At 40.6% G+C, this 18,392-nt stretch overlaps 1 protein-coding gene across 2 annotated transcripts in view; it reads right to left on the minus strand.

The window, feature by feature from the left end:
• The window catches only part of RAI14 (retinoic acid induced 14), an 84,598-nt gene that overhangs the window by 23,394 nt on the left and 42,812 nt on the right, over positions 1-18,392 (minus strand). For both annotated transcript variants that reach the window (XM_026087274.1, XM_026087273.1), the window contains exon 3: positions 11,026-11,156. In XM_026087274.1, coding sequence (XP_025943059.1) covers positions 11,026-11,156 — 131 coding nt within the window. The remainder of the gene's footprint in view (positions 1-11,025; positions 11,157-18,392) is intronic.

An 18,392-nucleotide genomic window follows, 5' to 3' on the forward strand; every position in this document is an offset into this window, starting at 1 on the left:
AGCAAGGATTATGTTTCCATGACCAGCATATGCTGATCCAGCTGCCTGGTAGTGCCTCTTCCTTGCACCAGCCCAGGTAGGTACCTGGAGGAAACCAGTTGAAAACCAAAGCAACTTTCCCATTTCATCGCACAGTCGCAGGAGCAGCCCTGCCCGTGCAAGGGAAGGAACGGGGCTGGTACAGCCTCGGCTCAGAGCAGCTTCAGCTGAGGTGGAATTTCACCTTAAAACTAAAAACTACCATTAAACCCTAGGCATTTCCCTGTGAAGGTCACTGAATCCTTATCTTTCCCTGACTGCATTAGTAAGAGACAGCCATTTGTTTCAGAAGATACATGTCATAGGAACAGTCAGTTATTCAACTATAGAGAAAATTCGGCCAAAGCTCAGTACCGGCAAGCCTGTCAATACCAACTATCTCAAGATATGTTACCCATCTTTGACCCAGGAGAGAGAAAATAAAGTCTTGCCTCTTCATTAATGGAGTCCTTTCTCATCCTTTTTACCTGAGCATGAAAATGGCAGTGGCAGATTTCAGAAGTACCAGCTTAAATTATCTGCATCCCACTGCTGCCCTCGTTCCTACCTACTCTGCCCCTCTGTTTCAAAGTGTGTCCAGGAACTAATTCCCGAAGGCGTTTTTTTCCCTGAGCCAGAACAGAGGTCCAGGAACAGGAGTTCCTTACGCTGGCATTCCCACATGAAAAGGGCACAGTGGACTCAGCCACACGGTGAAAACCAAATCCAAATTGAGAAAGAAAGAGACAAACAGACTGCTGGACATCACCAGATAAATCCTGATGAAGATGCATTTCAGTTGCTATAGACGTTTCTGTATTACAACCTCAGAGATGACCTGGAGCACCAGCAGATATCACAACAAGCCCACCCAGACTTGCTTTCCAAATCAGAGCTCAGCTTAAACGCAAGTCCAAAATCGATAGGTAACACTATCAATATTTACTGGGTCTTTATTTTTGTTAAACAAATAAAGGCCAGAGTTTCACACTGCAGCCATTTCATCTTCTCCTAGGAATAAATTTTATAAATGGGGCTGTTCATTAAATGCAGGCAGTCCATATCATGCTCCTGTCACACACATGCACACACCCCCAAGAGTGTAAAAATTAGCACAGGAAAAACAGTTAAGGAAAAGTTATGGGTTTTTTTTTCAAGCCAGAGTTGGCACCATTACAAATTCAGGGAATTAAGTGTTGTGAGTTTTAAAAGAAATTCTCTTACCCAAAGTGAACAAATAATTTTTAGGGAGTTCTACGTTTCTTTTACTGCCTGTTCAGCTGCGGTAAAGCATTAAAAAAGGACAGCAACTTCCACTGTGGTAGCATATGTCGAATCTGTACCTTTTAGGTACTGTCTTTTGTCTAGAACTTCAGTTTAATGTCAGCTTCAACTTCACAACACACCAGGCTGTGCAATAAGGAATTGCTAAGGATGGAAATTCGGACAGTAGGAGGCACCCATTGAAAGATCTGATAATAAAGCACCACAGGAGAGTAAACCTAGATTATACTGAAACTATTTCTTAAACTGGAAAATGAATTGTGGTTTATTTTTTCAAAACAAGACAAACATCTAGGCTAGTATATACCATTTGTCTCAAAAACAACCAACCCCTTCCTCCCCCAAATCTAAAGCCCCCCAAACCCCCAGAAATAAACTGGGGCAACGTGCATGCCTAGCCTTCATGCTCTCCTTTAAAAATGCCAACTTTTACGAAAGACTGGCTTGCTAAGAAACACCAGTGAAGGTTGCCAGCCAATACTGTTATTATCTGTGCACCCATGCATAAAAAGTGAACCGACCTCACAATTCAGAATGTGAACCTCCTCAGATATCATGAGAACAGCACGTCTTTTGGATTAGAAATCAGGGCAAAAGCAGAGGGTTACTGACAGAAAAGACCTTAAAAAAAAAAAAACCTACAGGAGTTACAATACATGCTGCACTCACAGAATCAGTTGCTTAAGATTACAGAGTGCTCAGAAGATTTTTGCTAAGAGCAGAGGGCCACCAGTTAGTAAGCGAGAAACACAGGCCAGAACAGAGAGAGGACAATACTAAGTATTTCAGGTTTAGTCCAACCCCTTATACAAGAATGAGATTTTTTCCAAGTGGACAAATCTGGAAAAAATAGCTGACTTCTTTCCCAGCCACTTATGCTGCTGCTGAGAGTGCACTGCAATACAGAAGACTACGAAAACATACTTGGCCACTCAGCTAACTCATCAGGGATGCAGAAACATTGTCTGCTGGTTCAACTCTGAGCCATCTAAAGACATACAGTTAAAAGAAATTTCCCCTCACAGATACAAATGTGCAAGGAACAAATATAGTTTCAGACCAGCAGATGTAAGCACTTGGTCCCCTCGTCAGCCTCTATCTAGATTTGTAAATGAGTTGCTGCTAACATTTTCTGGAATGCAGGCAGCCAAGATGTTAGGAAGGAAGGTGACATAAGCAGGTGTGAATTTATCTGTAGCTGTGGGAGTTTTTTCCCCTCTCTCCCCCTTACCACCAGCCACTGTGGAGTGGAGTGATGCACACAGCCTGTGTCCTCCCCTCCTCCATATAAACTGGAGGCTGCATCTGCCCCCAGTACACACAAAACCCTCTGGCAAACCCCCACACGCCTCTTTTATGTTAGCATATATTCTGGAACAACTTTCAAGAAAATACTGTTTTCATATAAAGTTTCCAGCCTTGCCTCATAGCATGAAGAATCTTGTTTCAATCATACACACCTCAAGGTATAGGACATTAATAAAAGGCAAGCCTGCGGAACGGCTGCTTTCTTAATAGGAAGGAGGCAATTGCATCATGCAGTACAGGAGCTGGCAAGCTACAGACTCCTGATTTTAGCCTTCAAACTCAGCAAAAATATCTACGCAGCTGCTCTTCAGAGAGATTTTTGGGATCCCCAGAAGCCTTATATTTTTCATTCTCAGGTTCTGTTCCAGCAGTTCCATTTTCATATGCAGTTTTCTTTGGCAAACTCTACCACCACATTACAAACTCCCACTTCAAGTCTGAAACATATAGCCTTTTCTCCCATCTACCATTAATTGTAAACGTAAGTGCTCACAATTTCAATTTGTTATATGAAGTTTCCTGCAGAGTGTCCATTTTTAAAGGCCCTCAACAGCTATCATCAGCAAACTGTGACAGGAACTCTGCCAAGGGCCAGCTTCAAGGCACTCCTAGGTGTTGACAGAAAGCTTGAAGTTTTGAAATGCTACTTTTATTTTGGGTGATACAGGGTAGGAAGATGGAGAAAGTGCAAGAAAGAGTGAAGCTGAACACTACTCAAAAAAGTTTAAAGAACCTAGAAACAAGTGCAGTGTCACCTGTGCCTCTAAAGGCAAGCTCAGAGGGATGAATGGAAGTAGAAGAGTAAGAAAATTTCCTTCTGTTTCTTCAGAGAGACATCCTACATTTAAAGCCCAAAGGGTGCACAGTTACCTTTTCAATATATGTGCTTTCTGATGGCTTCTTAGCATAGGATGAAATCGAAACCCCTGAGGATGCCATGGAATGATTTTTATAATTTTCTCCTCGAGTTGGGTAAAACCAGCTATGCTCAACCCATCTGTTGCCCTTAGATGTTGTTTGCAAAGACATATAAAAATAGAAGTTAAAATTAAGCTGAACAATGAGAGCAAAGCCTAGCATCTGCCTCGACCTCCCTCCCCCAACACAACTTTCTTGGTATCGCTGCCCATGTGCCAGCAAAAGCCAATCACCACCTTGCTACATGACAAGTCATGAAATCAGAGCAAGGAAATCCTAAAGCATGTTAACATAACGAGAGGCCAGGAAAAGGCTGGAGAAGGCTGAGAACAACTTGGTAAAAGTTAACCTAAAGAAAATATTTTCGTTGCATGAAAATCCAACAAGGCGTAAGAACTGCATACAATGCCTCAAGAACCGAGAAGCATAGGTATCACTATTAGGTACGCTGACAAAAGATAGCTCAGGGTATGTTCTCTGTTTGAATCTTCTGTGACTTTTAAACTTCAGATACTTCAGATAGTTACAGATTTGAAGCAACAGAACTATCTAAGAACAATCTAAGAAAAACTAAGTGCAATAACATGTACATGTATAAGAGAAGTTACATGCACTGATGACACGGCATTGCTAATTCTCCAGAGACTATGGTTAAGATGACCTCTTAAAATTTGTTTTATAAGCTCTTTAAATGAATATAGCAATATATTTTTATTTAGTGTTTCAGAGTAACTATACTACTTAAAGTTTTTAAATGAAGACTCCCAACTTTCTGAAAAGGGATAGCGACTGAACATAGACACGTGCAAGAAGAAACAGCCAACTTTAGAGCTCTCCTGTGTTTTCCATTTATTATTCTCCTAACAAAGAGTACACCTGCAAAGCAGGTAGCAAAACAGAGATATATAAGCCAGATAAATAAGCAGCCACCAGCACAGTCTATTGTCTTGGACTTCATTTTACAGCTAAAAAACAAATTCAGCATTTGCATGCTGCTCTGTTTTGGCTGTCTGCTCCCCTTTCCTTCCCAGATTACTTTTTTTTAAGCTAGCAGCAGCCGGTTGGTGTAATTAAAACCTACACATACAGCTCATTTGGTTGCATAAGCCTTTAAAAAACACGTAAAACAACTGCAGCCCATTACATAGATGTAAATCTGTAAAAACAACCGCAGCTCCAGCCCCGTCCCCTGCAGCCTTGGAGGGCCCGGTTCTGGCCCGTACCAAAGGCACGCTTCCTGCGGGCTCCCTTGCCAGCTCACATAAGACAAGCGCGAGAAGCAGCCGCAGCGCGGGAGCGCAGCACCGAGACGGTGCAGTCTGCCTCCCCGTGAGCTGAACTGCAGCTGCTTCAAGCCAAGCATGCAAAAACTGACAATCATCTAGGTTATGCTCTAATTTGAGCAGCCAGCAAACTTCTTGAAACTTGGCCAGGTCTGGTAAAATCTGGGTATTTGGCAAGTCTGTGAATGGAGTTGCTTTAGAGGGAATTTTGCCAGCAGCCTGGCGCTGCATGACAGGGTTTGCCAATCCTGCCCTTGAAAAGAAATGGAAGAGACACGGGCTGTCAAAGGAGACTTATGGAGACCCTTCACAAGGCACCTTGCTTTCTTCTGAGATGACAGCCCTATTAATAGATAATGAATTGGAAAAGACTATTAAGAATAGCTATCCTATTACAGTCTGTGTGAAAAAAACCCAAGTATAAAAGAGAAGATGCAAGCCGGTTCCTAGAAGAAACACTGACTGGTTGTTTTCTCCTTGAACTCTAAATATCATCTGCAGGAAGTGCTGTGCATGGAAGATGTGAAACCCATGGGATGTTTCTCACTGCTCAAAGCAATCTATATGAAATAAGGAATTTGTTCTTTAGGTAACATTTGGAATTTGTTTTATAATACATGAAAGAGAGAGAAAGTAAAAAGCTTTGGTTTCTCAGAAGTGAAGTGAAGGATTTTTGTAACTGAAATCAAACCAAAAAGCACTAATTTCTCCCTCTAAGGAAGATAGTCTGTTCAGTTAATTTTTTTGTTTTTAACATGAAGGTACAAAAACATTCAAGTGTCTTATAAAAAATTTGCTTTTTTAAAAAAAGCATACACAACAGAACTTGAATGTTGTTGATTTAAAATTCCATCACAGATATAGCTAAAACCCAAAATCTGTACCATGGTGTGTCTCAAAGTGTAAGTAAGGGGTCATGCACTCCAGCTATGAGAAAATGGTCTATATACCGTTTCAGTCAAGAGGCAGGAACAAACCACTTACATGAATTCCACTCTTTGAATTTCATTTAAAAGCTTGCATAAGGTATGACTGTCAATACAGTAATGTTTGCATGAAATGTGGATTTTTTCATGTATTGTCAAATTATAAAATGAGAGTTAAATATTGTTCCTTCATAAAGATATGAACATTTCCTCTTGCTATGTATTAACAATTTGCTCATACTGAACTTAACAGAACTGTTAATTAGTCCAATTTCCCATCCTGGCAGAGGATAGTTCTGTCCAACCTTGCCAGATATTTCATTAGCATTTCTAAGAGTTAGACTAAAGTGGAAAATAATTTTTCAGAAAATTTAATATCAATTTGATTGAATTATATTCACAGCAATCCTGCAGGGAAGAGGAAGGAAAAGGGACAATTGGGATTTGAAACTGAATAAAACCTCAGGAAAGTTTTGGGGAGACAAAAGCTCTTATATCCAAATCTTCCAAGAAACTTAACTTTATAAGAAAGTTTGGAATAAGAACCAGATTTCAGCCATCTCTTGACAAGAGAAAAAATAAATACAGGTGGAGATCACTGTTGTCTTCTTTATTTTGTCCATAGTCTGAAACCTAGACACTGATGTTACCATCTGGACTATTGTAAGTTAATTATGATAAAAGTAAATCAAAAATTATTTTGCATCAGGGATAATTTCAGGTCACTGGAACATCTATGGACTCCATTCCTGCAGAGATGACAATCCTCAAATCCAGGGTATTAAACCTTTCTTGCAGCTCCCACTCTGACACAATTTTCAGAAGTTAGTGTGCTTGTCCACTAAAGTATTTGGATAACTTTAGGGGATGACAAAGAGTCTGTGCAAAAGATGCATCTTTCAGTGCATGGTGTTAAGACTGAGGATCCTCAGCATGAGCACAAGACAACCATGTGGAGACTGCCTGAATTTCAAAGGTCTCCTAGAGGATTTATTTATAGTAATTCAGAAGTGACAAGGGGAGGATGTTGCAATTTTTGCATTCCTAGGCACCAGTCTTCCTGAGAAAGTATTTCTCTGATTTTCATGTCACAACTATCTAAACTATTTTCTGTGGTTTTCTTTTTTCAAGTAGAACAGTATAATGTCTGTAATAAGTCTATATTCTTTCAAAAGCTCCCTTTAAGGTAAACCATTATTACTTTAAAGGAAAGACTCCCTCTCAAAAGGTATTTAAAACCTGACTTACTTTTCGAACACTGATGTCCTTCACGACACTTACTCAATAAAACCCAAAAGTGAGGCAAAGAAAAAAGAATACTATGTACAAGATAAATGTAAAAGATAAAAGGTGGGAATACGCTCCAAAATATATTTTCAGCTTAGCCTCAGAGGCATGAACATTCTGGTTCAAATGAATATATATCATCCTTACTGACGGACATTGAAAATAGCTTTGTGAAAGAGTCCTTGAAAAGTACATTTGTGGAGGTTTCTAAAACTTTTTTGTGCCATTGTCAGACTCATTTTATTAAACAACAGCTGATGCAATTGCAGTTAAAAAATTTACAGAGACCTATTGTTTCACATAATAGCCATAAGCATTTAATTCTAGTTCAGTACCTTGCAGAAACACGCAAACATGGCAGTGATGCACTGGCATGCAGACAAAATAACTTTAGGACAAGGAAGTGCTGCCATTTATACACTGTGAATCATTTCCAAAATTTTTTCAATAATAGCAGCAGCTTCTTTAAATAACAACCTATTTGAACACTTGCTCGTGTGCAAAGAGCAGTAATGAATGAATTCTATCCCCTCCTGAAAAGGCCCTCTTTCAAAAGCCTTTTTTTGTTAGTTTAAGTGGGATTTAAATGATCAGCTTCCAAATTGGAAAGCACTGTTTTGTTGTTTAAGGAAGCTAGACAAAAAAAACTATCTGGTAGAATAAGACTACAATGGCAGAGTCAGATTTCCAGATAGGTTCTATTACAAATGTGCTTGGCAATAGTTTGTCTAGTGTAAGTGGGAGCAACAATGGGGCTGTGTCAACTTATGCCAAGGGTGGATTTGCTCCACAGCCTTAAAACTGATTTATTGTTTAGAGAAAGGACTGAGTCAGAGGCAGGGTGGTGGTGGGGAAAGTCAAGCAAGTCTTTAAAAACCTTGCTTCATTAGTTTGATGATTTTTTTTTTAAGTTGCTGAAGATTTACAACTCCTAATGAAAATCTGAAAATATTACCTCAAAAGAATTTATTAGTACCTAGACCTCATTAGTTTAAGCACCTACGCTTCATCCCACACCACAAAGAAATGGATCTATAAGACAGAGACATGAAAGCATACAGGCAAAATTTAGGAATTACATCCAAAACTGATCCAGACCTGGAGCGCATTGGATGCATACAATATTCAACAGGGGAGAGGTAGAAAATCCTGGCTTCTAATCTCCATTCCTCTCAGTTCAAACATTTTACATTAAGGAGCCATTTAATTATAAAACAAAATAAAAACCTAAAAACACTCCCTAGAGCAGGAAGAATTAGAGTCCTCTACACCTCTTGTTTAAACTAGTATACTACATGAAATACTTTGCTTCAAATAAAGGCCTGAGCAGTACCAAGAACTTCTGTTGCTGCTGAAGGTTTACTTGTAAAAGGAATGAAAATAAAAGATTTAATAGAGACATATCACACCTTAAGGGAAAGTACAGTGACAGGCTAAACAAAACTGCAGTATTTAATTGTTTCTCCTTTTGTGCTTTCAAGCACATTCCATTACAACACAGTATTTAATCACATTAGGCAAATTGTTATACAATTGAATTCATTATGGCCTTATGAAGGTTACTATGGTCTTATGAAGGTTAGTCACCTCCAGCCTAATTATGCAAACAAGTGCATCAATATATACTCACAAGGATCAATAGACCACTCGTTCAAAGAGCTTCCCACATGACACTGTGGACCTCTTTCTAAAATGCAGCCAGTGAACTCTTGAGCACAATGGTGGCCAGCCGTCCCAAACAGACCCCTCCAGATCGCTCTTTCCCAGAAGGAGAGTCCCCACGTTCCAGATGAGGTGGCTGACAACACAAATTACTGCCACGGTCCTGCGGGACGCTAACGCACCTCAGGGCTGGGCTGCAGCTGGCTCTGCGCCTCCGCGCAGATGGTCTGAGATGGGCAGAACAACAGCATCAGGCACCCAGAGTCCCTGCGCAGGAACGAAGCCCTGGCGTTGCCCTGTAAAGGTAGGAGAAACAAGCCTACCTGTGCCGAACTGACGGCTGTACTTCACTTTGCATGTGAGAACATTGCTTGTGCAACAGTATTTTGGTTTTAGAGTCAGTGAGTGTGTGTGTATATGCATATATAAACACACACACACATACACAGAGGCATCATACGCATCTGCACACGCTAAAAAAAAGAAAAAGAAAAAGGACTCCGAAGTGGGAAAAACGCAAACAAGACGCTGTCTGATATTAATAAACCATACTAGAGAACATTTCTGGGTCATGATGCTCCTTGGTAAGTATGTCTCTCCAGATCAGTGTCATGGTTTCTACACCTGTCAGTCTCTATCTTTTAAACCTGGAAAAAAAATAACCTGAGCAGGTCTGCTAAGTTTCACAAAGCACTGGAAACAGAATGAGAGTTGACTCACTGTATCTCAGAAATGGTATTTTTCTTCATTTGGGTACTTTTTCAAGCTTTCTTTGAAACCACTACACAGAAATATTTTAAAATTAAATGGTAATTAAATGAGCATACTGAACTGGCAAAATCAGAGCTCTTCATAGCATTAATCCGTATTTGTTCCAAGCAATTAAAAAGAAGTAGCTGTATCTGTGTTAATATATAATCATCAAATCCTTTTTTTATTTGCAGATACAAGGAAACTTTATAGTGTATCCCTCTAAGGCTGAAAAACATTGCACCAGATCCCTACAGTAACAGCAATCCCATTCTAAGAGTCAAAAAGCTTGTGTATATTTACTGATAATATCAATCTTGACTCATTCCCTAGACAAATTCACGATACCAAATTATATATGAAACTTGCAAAACAGGTGCTACACTGGATACAGTACAGCTTAAGAACCTAGCTCTGAAATTATTTTGAGCATAAAAACGTGAGATGCTAGACATAGCTGTAATTCAGAAGATTCAAAGGGAAGTCATGCTTTAATTATGTCCAATTCTCCATTTCAAAAGAAAAACATGCATATGCAGCTTTTGAAAATTAAAACCATATTAAAGTGTGGAGAAAACCCACTTGAAGTAATTAGAGGACTTGGACTTTGGCAGTAAGAACTTGCAGGTCATTATGAGTCATTGCCATCATTCAGTTTCCTCAGATGCAGAACAGAAATAGAGCAGATGGAGGAAATTGAAACAGCCCAAGCAAGAAGCAGAGCGTGACTCAATAAATACAAGCCAGAGGTAATTCATTAGAACTCGTTATTTGGTATAAACTGCCTTGTGCTGCCTCTCCCAATACTGTATAGGAACTGTTTTCCTTTCTCCCCATCTATCCACAATTTTATAAAGGCTTTGGTTTTCTCACGGAATGCCTAAGTTAACCACTTAATCATCTTTCTATTCCATAAGAAAGAAACAAGAAAGTTAAAGGACAGAATCCATTAGCTGTAATTTTCTTACTGGAATCCTTAATTTCCTCCACAAGTCAGAAAGTTCACAGGATAATAGAAGATGAAGACTAGAAGAGGAAAATGCTATATTTGAGATATATATTCAGACTGCAAATGGAATCTCTTTCACACAAAACCCTTTCTTTGCCAAATTCCAATCAAAACAAGGAATAGTCCCAAGAATCATTAGCATCTGCAAGATTTTAAAACCCAATCACCATAGTTTCAGTTCAAATTAATCTATTTAAAAGAAAATTTATCTCCCGTCCTATGCCATTAAACTGATGTCCATGGGAAAAAATAGCTCCAAATATTAATGCTTTTTCAGAGTTTGCAATCTGTAGCGTGTCATGAAATTTCTATGTCCCAAAATACCCTGTCCTAAAAGGGCATCAATCAGCCCAGCAATCTGACTTCAAGCCACCTCAATGGATTCATGATTCTGAAATGGAATTTTAAATGAAGGATTACAAATATAGACTATCAGAGAGAAGCTTTCCAGAAGGTATTGTGCTTCAGGTGAAAAGAAAATTGCATTTCTTCTGGTTCTTAATTCTTTCAAGGGGCATATACATCCAATGCTGTTTTTTCCTCATTTGCGCTCAATTTACAAGTTTAACAATGGACTTACGCAGTTTTGCCCTCACTATCTTGTTTGGTGGCATTGGCTCCTTTTTTACCCAGCAACGAAGCCACTTTCTCAGGATCGCCATTCTCCACTGCCTGCAGCAGCCGATCATCATTCTTATTCCACTCATTGGTCTGGAGTAAAAGAAAGAAAAGAAATAAATATTAGTACCAGCACTATGCCCAGGCTTCTCTGAACGATCCCCCCCACACTTACCACAGAGACCTAAAACAAAAACCCAACCCAAAGATATGCCACTGTGAAAGTAACTTGCAACTTGGGTAGCACAGGCTCCCAAGGACTCGATGGCTGAAGCCAGGACCTAAGCGATAGGCAGGAGATGAGGCCCAGTACAGAAACTGATTCTGCAGAACAGCAGTGCAGAAATAAATCTACTTGTTCTTACTGTGATTAAGCAAGTTCTCCTTCATTTGTCTAGTCCTGATTTCTATTATGGAGTTGCACTGGCCCCATGAGACCATCATATACATCATGTGCGTAGGCAATGAGCTGTCTCAGCTGATTCACACCCCACCCTACCAACACAGGCTGGCCAAAACTTTCCATGTTTAAGGCTTTCCCATACTGATGCTTCATAAGAGACTAACAAATCCAGAGATTGCCTTTTCCAGACTAACTAGTTTTACCAAGCTTTTATCTCCCTGTCAGATTTAGGACAAATCAACCCATCAATAGACAGCACATCCTGAGCACTGCTGAAAGCAAAAGATGACCACCCTACGTTCAAGCTTTTCCCAGCATAATCCATTAAATTGTTTTGCTCATCCTTGTCAGCTGGATGAGTGAAAGGACACTTTTCTCTAATATGATGATTCCCCCCTTCCCTTCTGTACTTTCAGGACCTGGCCTATTCCCTGTACCAGACCTTCAAGCTGGATCTAACAAGAAAAGAGAGGAATGTTATCCCTCTCTATCCTGTAAGATTACAGAGAAAAAAAAAAAGGCTCTGGAAAAGGAGTAAAAGTTGTATCCACGGCTTCTTGTCTGGACTGACAACAGAGTGCAATCTTCCGAAGAGCATCTGGTTTGCATGGAATTAAAAACTGCATTTGGATTAGCACTACACCCTACTATACTCAGGAGTGCATCTTCAACAGATTACAGCTCTCTCTTTGACATCAGTCTGCTCATCTCCAGCATGACTGCCTATTTATCAGCACTGGATTTCTGCACAACTTTGGCAAGGATCGAATTCATATTAATAATGTCCCTTGAGAAATGTTCAGCTTAACCTCTCTGTCCTGACGCTCTGCACAGAGACTCTTTTGCCCCGAGCGGAACACAAAATCTGATGTTCCTCCTCGTGAACTGCTGAGGAAAAGAGAGCATGAGGTGTGCACTGATATGAATTAACTCCACAGACTGCGCACACCCTGAAAAATGGAACAGGAGAAAAGTGTTACAGGTTAGCAGCAGTTTAAAAACCAAAACAAAAAAACCCTCAGGGAGAGGGCGCAGTCCGAGCACGAGACGAGACAGGAGCCGAAGGAAYGCCACCTGGAACGAGAAGGTCTGGACGGCAGCTCTGGCGAAGGAAGTGGCACGCAGAAGACGGAAAGAACAACTGCAGTCTATTATGCAAGTGCCCTGACTGGTGGGTAAATGCACATCCAGCAAGTTATATTCTTTATTCTTATAAAGCACTGGAATAAACCACTGTAGACTCTGGAGCATTAGTTACATCAGCAAAAAATGATGTTTCTCTTAGCAATATTTAGACTCCATGGCAATGAGTGCCCTGCCAAGCAGCAGTCTCCACCTAAAATGAAACTTTTTGCATATTCTTGGTTTGGGGAATTTTGTGCTTTTAAAGGGAGCCTATTACTAAAAGCAGATGTTAAAAAATGTATTTGCTTGTAAATAAAATCCTTTAAAATTAACACAGTTTTTGAGAGCATGTTACGCCTTTTGTTTTGGAGTTTATCCTGTTTCTGTTCACCACTCATGCAAGAAAAAGATATTTAAATATAGGATATTTGATGAATCAACCTTACCCACAAATCACCAAGACAACTGCAAAGCATTGGCAGCACCTACCTCCTGCACTTTTTTTTTTTTTTTTAAATCTTGGAAAGGGAAGGGGGAGGCTGCAAGTAATATGATAATCTACACACACACTTCTAACAAAATACTAACTTGTACTTCAAAAAAGAAATACAAGAACACCTAATTTAAGATCTCCTCATGACCTGAAATAACCCATTCTGCTTTAGAAACATGAAGCAGAATAAGCTACAGGAAAACGTTAAGATTAAGGCTTACTGAAAAACCTTGGCAAAATGGATTTCAGCACAGCTATAGCAGCATTCAGCTTTATAGTACAAGCATAGCTGAGTCCTCCAGGAGCAGCTGTGCGGATATTTAATATTCAGCTATTAAGCTGAAAAATTAGTGGTATATATTCCAATAATGCATTTAGCGGTACTCTGACATCAGCAAACCAGCACACCAATGCCAACTCCCAAATTTAAGAAAGAACCAAGATCAACAGTCGATTTCCCCTTGCAGGGGTCGCTGTGATAACTATCACCCTATCTATAATTACACTGATAATTAACATCCCCGACCCAAGAGAAACCAGCCCAGCTGGGTCTCAAATCACACCTCAGTATTTATCAAGCGTGGAAGCTGTACCTGGGAGATTTACAGATACTGAATGGGGGAAGCCTGGAGTGCTCCGAAAGTGGTTCTTCTGTTGCAAAATGATGCCGTGTTTTTGGTAACAGTAAAACACACTGACATACGGTACTAGTCTCTTGAAAGAAGAGAAACTTCATTTAATCTTTAATGTGGTTTTTAACCACACCTTTTTTGATAACAAAAATACACGTTCACACATACACAGCTGAACTAAGGTCTAACAGCGCATCATTTCAACAGCTGCTTCCTGTTCATTGATTAAGCAGTACCAACCTCGGACAAGCTGTAACTAACGCAGTTTCTCACGTGGGCCCTGAAAATACTCAGTTCCATCAGATTCATCGCAATGCCAAGGAAAGGCTATCAGTGTACATTGCCTTATTTTTCATGCAAAGCTGGTAATACTTTTACCCTCTCAGAGGAGGCTGAAGGCGAGAATAGGAAGCTCTATATTTGGTAATCATTTAAAAACCCTGTTTTCAGGATGCTAGTCCTAGTAGCTAATTAGTGTCTTTTCTTCTAAGCGCTTACACAGAATTGCTAAAGGAATGAATAGTTTCATAGGGGCTGCCACATACCTAATCAGCTAATATTAGTTCTTCCAACTACATGTTTTCAGATTTCCTCTTAGTGATGCTATAAAATCTTTGACATTACTGTACCAGCTCTTTTGTTTTGCTCCTGGAAAACAAGGGACATGTGCAGTTTCCCTTCATCATTCTGTAGCAGAGATGTGCTCATTTAAAAATTAAAATAGCTGTATTCTACAAGAAGCTTAAAAGCCAGCATACTGTATTACTCACATAAAAATTACATATCTTTGCATTAAAGCAATGACAATTCTGTTCTAGGGCAGCAATAAAAATGTTACTATTGTAGATGAAAAAGGTTAATTTTATATTCAAGCTATTTCAAGATTATACACATTTAACTACAAGGCAAGTTACATAAATCTATTTACAAATCTCATATTTTATTTGCAAAATGCAATGAGGGATACATCTGTATTCTGCAATCAGCTTGTCCACACAGAAAATCTGACTGCGTAGACATCAACTGTTGCTGAAGTATTCCTCTGCCACTGTTGAACTGTTTTTATTCCTCTGCTCTGTTCAAATCAGCAGCATCATACAACACATTCCAGAAGTTAAAGATACAGCAAATAAATAAAATAAATGGAATGCCATGGACTCTCAAAAACACCCATTCCAAGGGGGGATTGTAGCCTTATTACCCATCCTCCTCATGAAAAAAAACTAGAAGAAAAGAGAATCCATATGACACCCCGAAAGTCACTGCACCCAGGAGGAGCTGGCAGGGGAGTTGGAGACCCTTAGTCCGTGGGCTTTCACACTGTCTCATGTAATTAACACCCGCACAGCTACTGGTCCCAGAGCAGATAAGAATACACAAATCTCTGGACAAAGGAAGTGACTGCTGCTTTACGTACAATTTCTGAATCCACTGTAACATTAGCTCATCTGGTTTTGACCCCATAAGTCACACCTATTACCAAGTATCTGCTGAAAACTCAAGAGTCAACTTCTGCTGTGATAATAGAAAACACAGGTACTCCCAGACCTGGCTATGACCGTTCATTTTAGCATAAAAGCCACCTTCACCTGCCACTTAACATGCAGCACCAGCATTTGTTTGTCCTGGAGCACATGCACACAAGACGCATTCTGCCAACAGCGCTGGAGGGACCGAGGTGACCAAAAGGCAGGATAGCTGGAGATGTTAACTACTTAAACCCTCTGCAGCAATCTTCCTCTGCTGCAATCCCACAAACAGTCCCACCCCCCTTATTCAAGCAGCCCACACATTTCTGTCAGCCCCTTCCTTCAGCTGCCCTGGTGCCGCATCCTGCCTCCCTCATCACCAGGCTCCTCGGCACAGATCCCTTGCTCAGCTACGCCAACTGACTCAACTTCCGTATTTCATCCAAAAAGCACAGCACCACCCACCAAACAGTCCTTGGGAAGTTCCAGATCTGCCACTACCACTCTTTTGGGCTTTTTATTTATATAAAAGTTTCCTGTTATGTTGGAGATGCCGAGATACATATTGTTCTGAGCAAACTCATGCAGGGCACAGCAAGCTTGAGGTTAACGCTGAGTAGCAGGACAATATCTTCGGAAAAATCTCTATCAAGTGCAGCACCACAGCAATAAAAACTTCAAACTCAGGGTGTTAAGCAGACACCTTTCATCAGCAATAAAGCTAAAGAATTTTTTTAAGAGTGTTATAAATATGCAAATTAGCCAACCAAATAATATGTACAGCACGAGACATAGCACTACATGCAAATACACATGAAACACTGGAGCAGCTCCATGTAAAGGCAACCACGTGTATAATAAAGTTGGCAAGATCTGAGCCTGGAAAAGACAGCACATGTGTGTGTGGGGGGGCGTTACTTCCCCCCCCCAAAACCCAAGTCCCTCTCCACTCCTGCAGGCCGCATGCCAACCAGCTGACATTCAAACTATTGACATTCTGCAATGACAACGGTTTGTGAACACATGCAAAACTCAGCTGATGAAACACACATTTTAGCATAATAAAAGAGAACTGGCATTCTACAGAGTCTTTCTTCAGGCCAATTTTTAAACCTTAAAAAAACCAAAACAACAGTATCCTGTATAGTTGAAGCCATGATATTAAAAGCATTACTTCTCAGGAGACAAAGTAATACTCATCAGAATACCGATACAGTCTGACCGAAACTTAACATCCCTCTCAAATATTGTCTTTAGCATTAATTCTCATTCTTCAGATGAGGAAGTGTGCTGTACGGCACTGGTCAGAAGCATCTCTCCAAGAACTGTTAAGTGTTTTCCATATTTAAGCATTTAAGAACCTAAAAAAGGGAGCAGGGAGGAGATGGCCAAGCCGTGGGTGGGAAGCCATCCCTGCGGGAGGCACTGTCAGACAGAGGCTACTGGAGCGAGGCCGGGGACAAGCTGATTCACTTGATCTTCCCCATTAGTTTACGAGTAGTCATAAAAAAGGGCGCAACACTCAAGCCCGAAGCAGAGCGTTTGCAACACCTCCAATGTTCACCATCAGGAGAGGAGGAACTTCTAAACACGCAGCTCTGTCGGCCACAGAGAGACACGCTTCAGTGACTTACTGACAGCAACCGCACTGACAGCTTCCGACTGAGTGGTTCCTCTGAACACAGATTATTTCCTCCACAAACCTATAGATGATTGTATAGCTCTATGTACTATGGCTCTATGTACTAATTAAATAGTTATTACATTTGCAGCTGAAACTGCCCAGCAAAAAATGCTTTATCACTGAGATCATACGCAGTATGTGAAGCTGACAAATTGTTTTGCAGTTCAAAGAAAACATTGCTTAAAACAGTTGATTCAAGTTTTAACTATGAAAAAAGCCTTTGGTATGAAGGTTTCTCTGTCACAAATGGAATTATTTTTCTGTTCAGAGGAGAAGATCAAGAATTAAAAAAAGACTTTTACTAAAGCCTTTGAGGTACCCACTTTTTTTTTTTTTTTTTTTTTTTTTTATCACCACTATCACATCAGGATGCTAAACGCGGGTTCCTGGATATTACCCATGTACGTCATGCAAGAAATGACAACAAATAACAGGAGAAGGTAATACTTCTACTTAGCACTTGCACACAGTGTTTTCCAGGCACAAAAACCTGAACAAACATTAACTGGACAACTGTGTTTCTCTATCTTTGGCATGCAGCCTACAGGAGATGGTTTAAGTGACCTTGCATTCTTGTAAATCTACTGGAGACAGATTATGTTATCTCCACTGAAATCAGAACTGCAGGGAAGCTGAGTAGCAAACTGAAATTCCTGATAATTTCAAACTCAGCAGCTCCCTGTCTGGAAAGGAAAGGAATACTTGCAGATCGGCCTCAAACAATTGCATGGCAAAGACACTGGACGTCACCGCCTCACAAGGTCATCCACGAAAGCCCGCATGTGCTGGACTTCCCAAGAGAGTCTTAAAAACAACAACAACCTATTGTAGGGAATGCACTCACCAAAGGAAACATTCCTCAAAGTTAAAACAACAAAGGACAGCCTTTCTCAAAAGAATGGCTTATCGGAAAACTTTATAGTCCAGGAGTCAGTGATAAGCGGGTAAGTAGCCTATACCTTTTCCAGCCCTCCAGCCCCCAAATTAGAGACCGAGTTTGCCTGTGGCAAAGCGGAGCGGTGGGGCAGAAAGCTTTCCTGCAGAGGGGCAAGGTGCTGTTGAGCGTTATCAGCAATGCCTGGTCCAGTCTGCGGCAGCAGCTCCCAGGACATTCGGTGCTTAGCAAATGCCAGGAGCTGCTGCCTCTGGGGCCCCTTTCCATTTCTGGGGCTCTGGCCCTTTTCCGTACCATTCAAAATCTGCCCATGGGCCATCTATGGCACCAGTGCCATTGCAAGCTGACCTCTGCTGCACTCTGCACACCACTTAACGCAGCATCCTGAATGTCATGCCAGAAGGTGCTATGTTCATTAACCTCACCACAAGTAAGGGCCTGACCTCTAGTTAACAAGTTGTCAAAAAAGCTAAGTGTGACAACAGCTTTGGAAGCAATTCATAGTGATACTATCTATACATCACTGTCTAATTGCTACACCAGAAATGGCCTTTTCCAGCTTCACCTGGCCACCTATGTTCCTTCTTTTAAGTGACTGATGGCTAATACTTAATATTTACATAAACAG

The sequence above is a fragment of the Apteryx rowi genome, unplaced genomic scaffold (assembly GCF_003343035.1).
Source record: "Apteryx rowi isolate R43461 unplaced genomic scaffold, aptRow1 scaffold_71, whole genome shotgun sequence".
Classification (NCBI taxonomy): domain Eukaryota; kingdom Metazoa; phylum Chordata; class Aves; order Apterygiformes; family Apterygidae; genus Apteryx; species Apteryx rowi.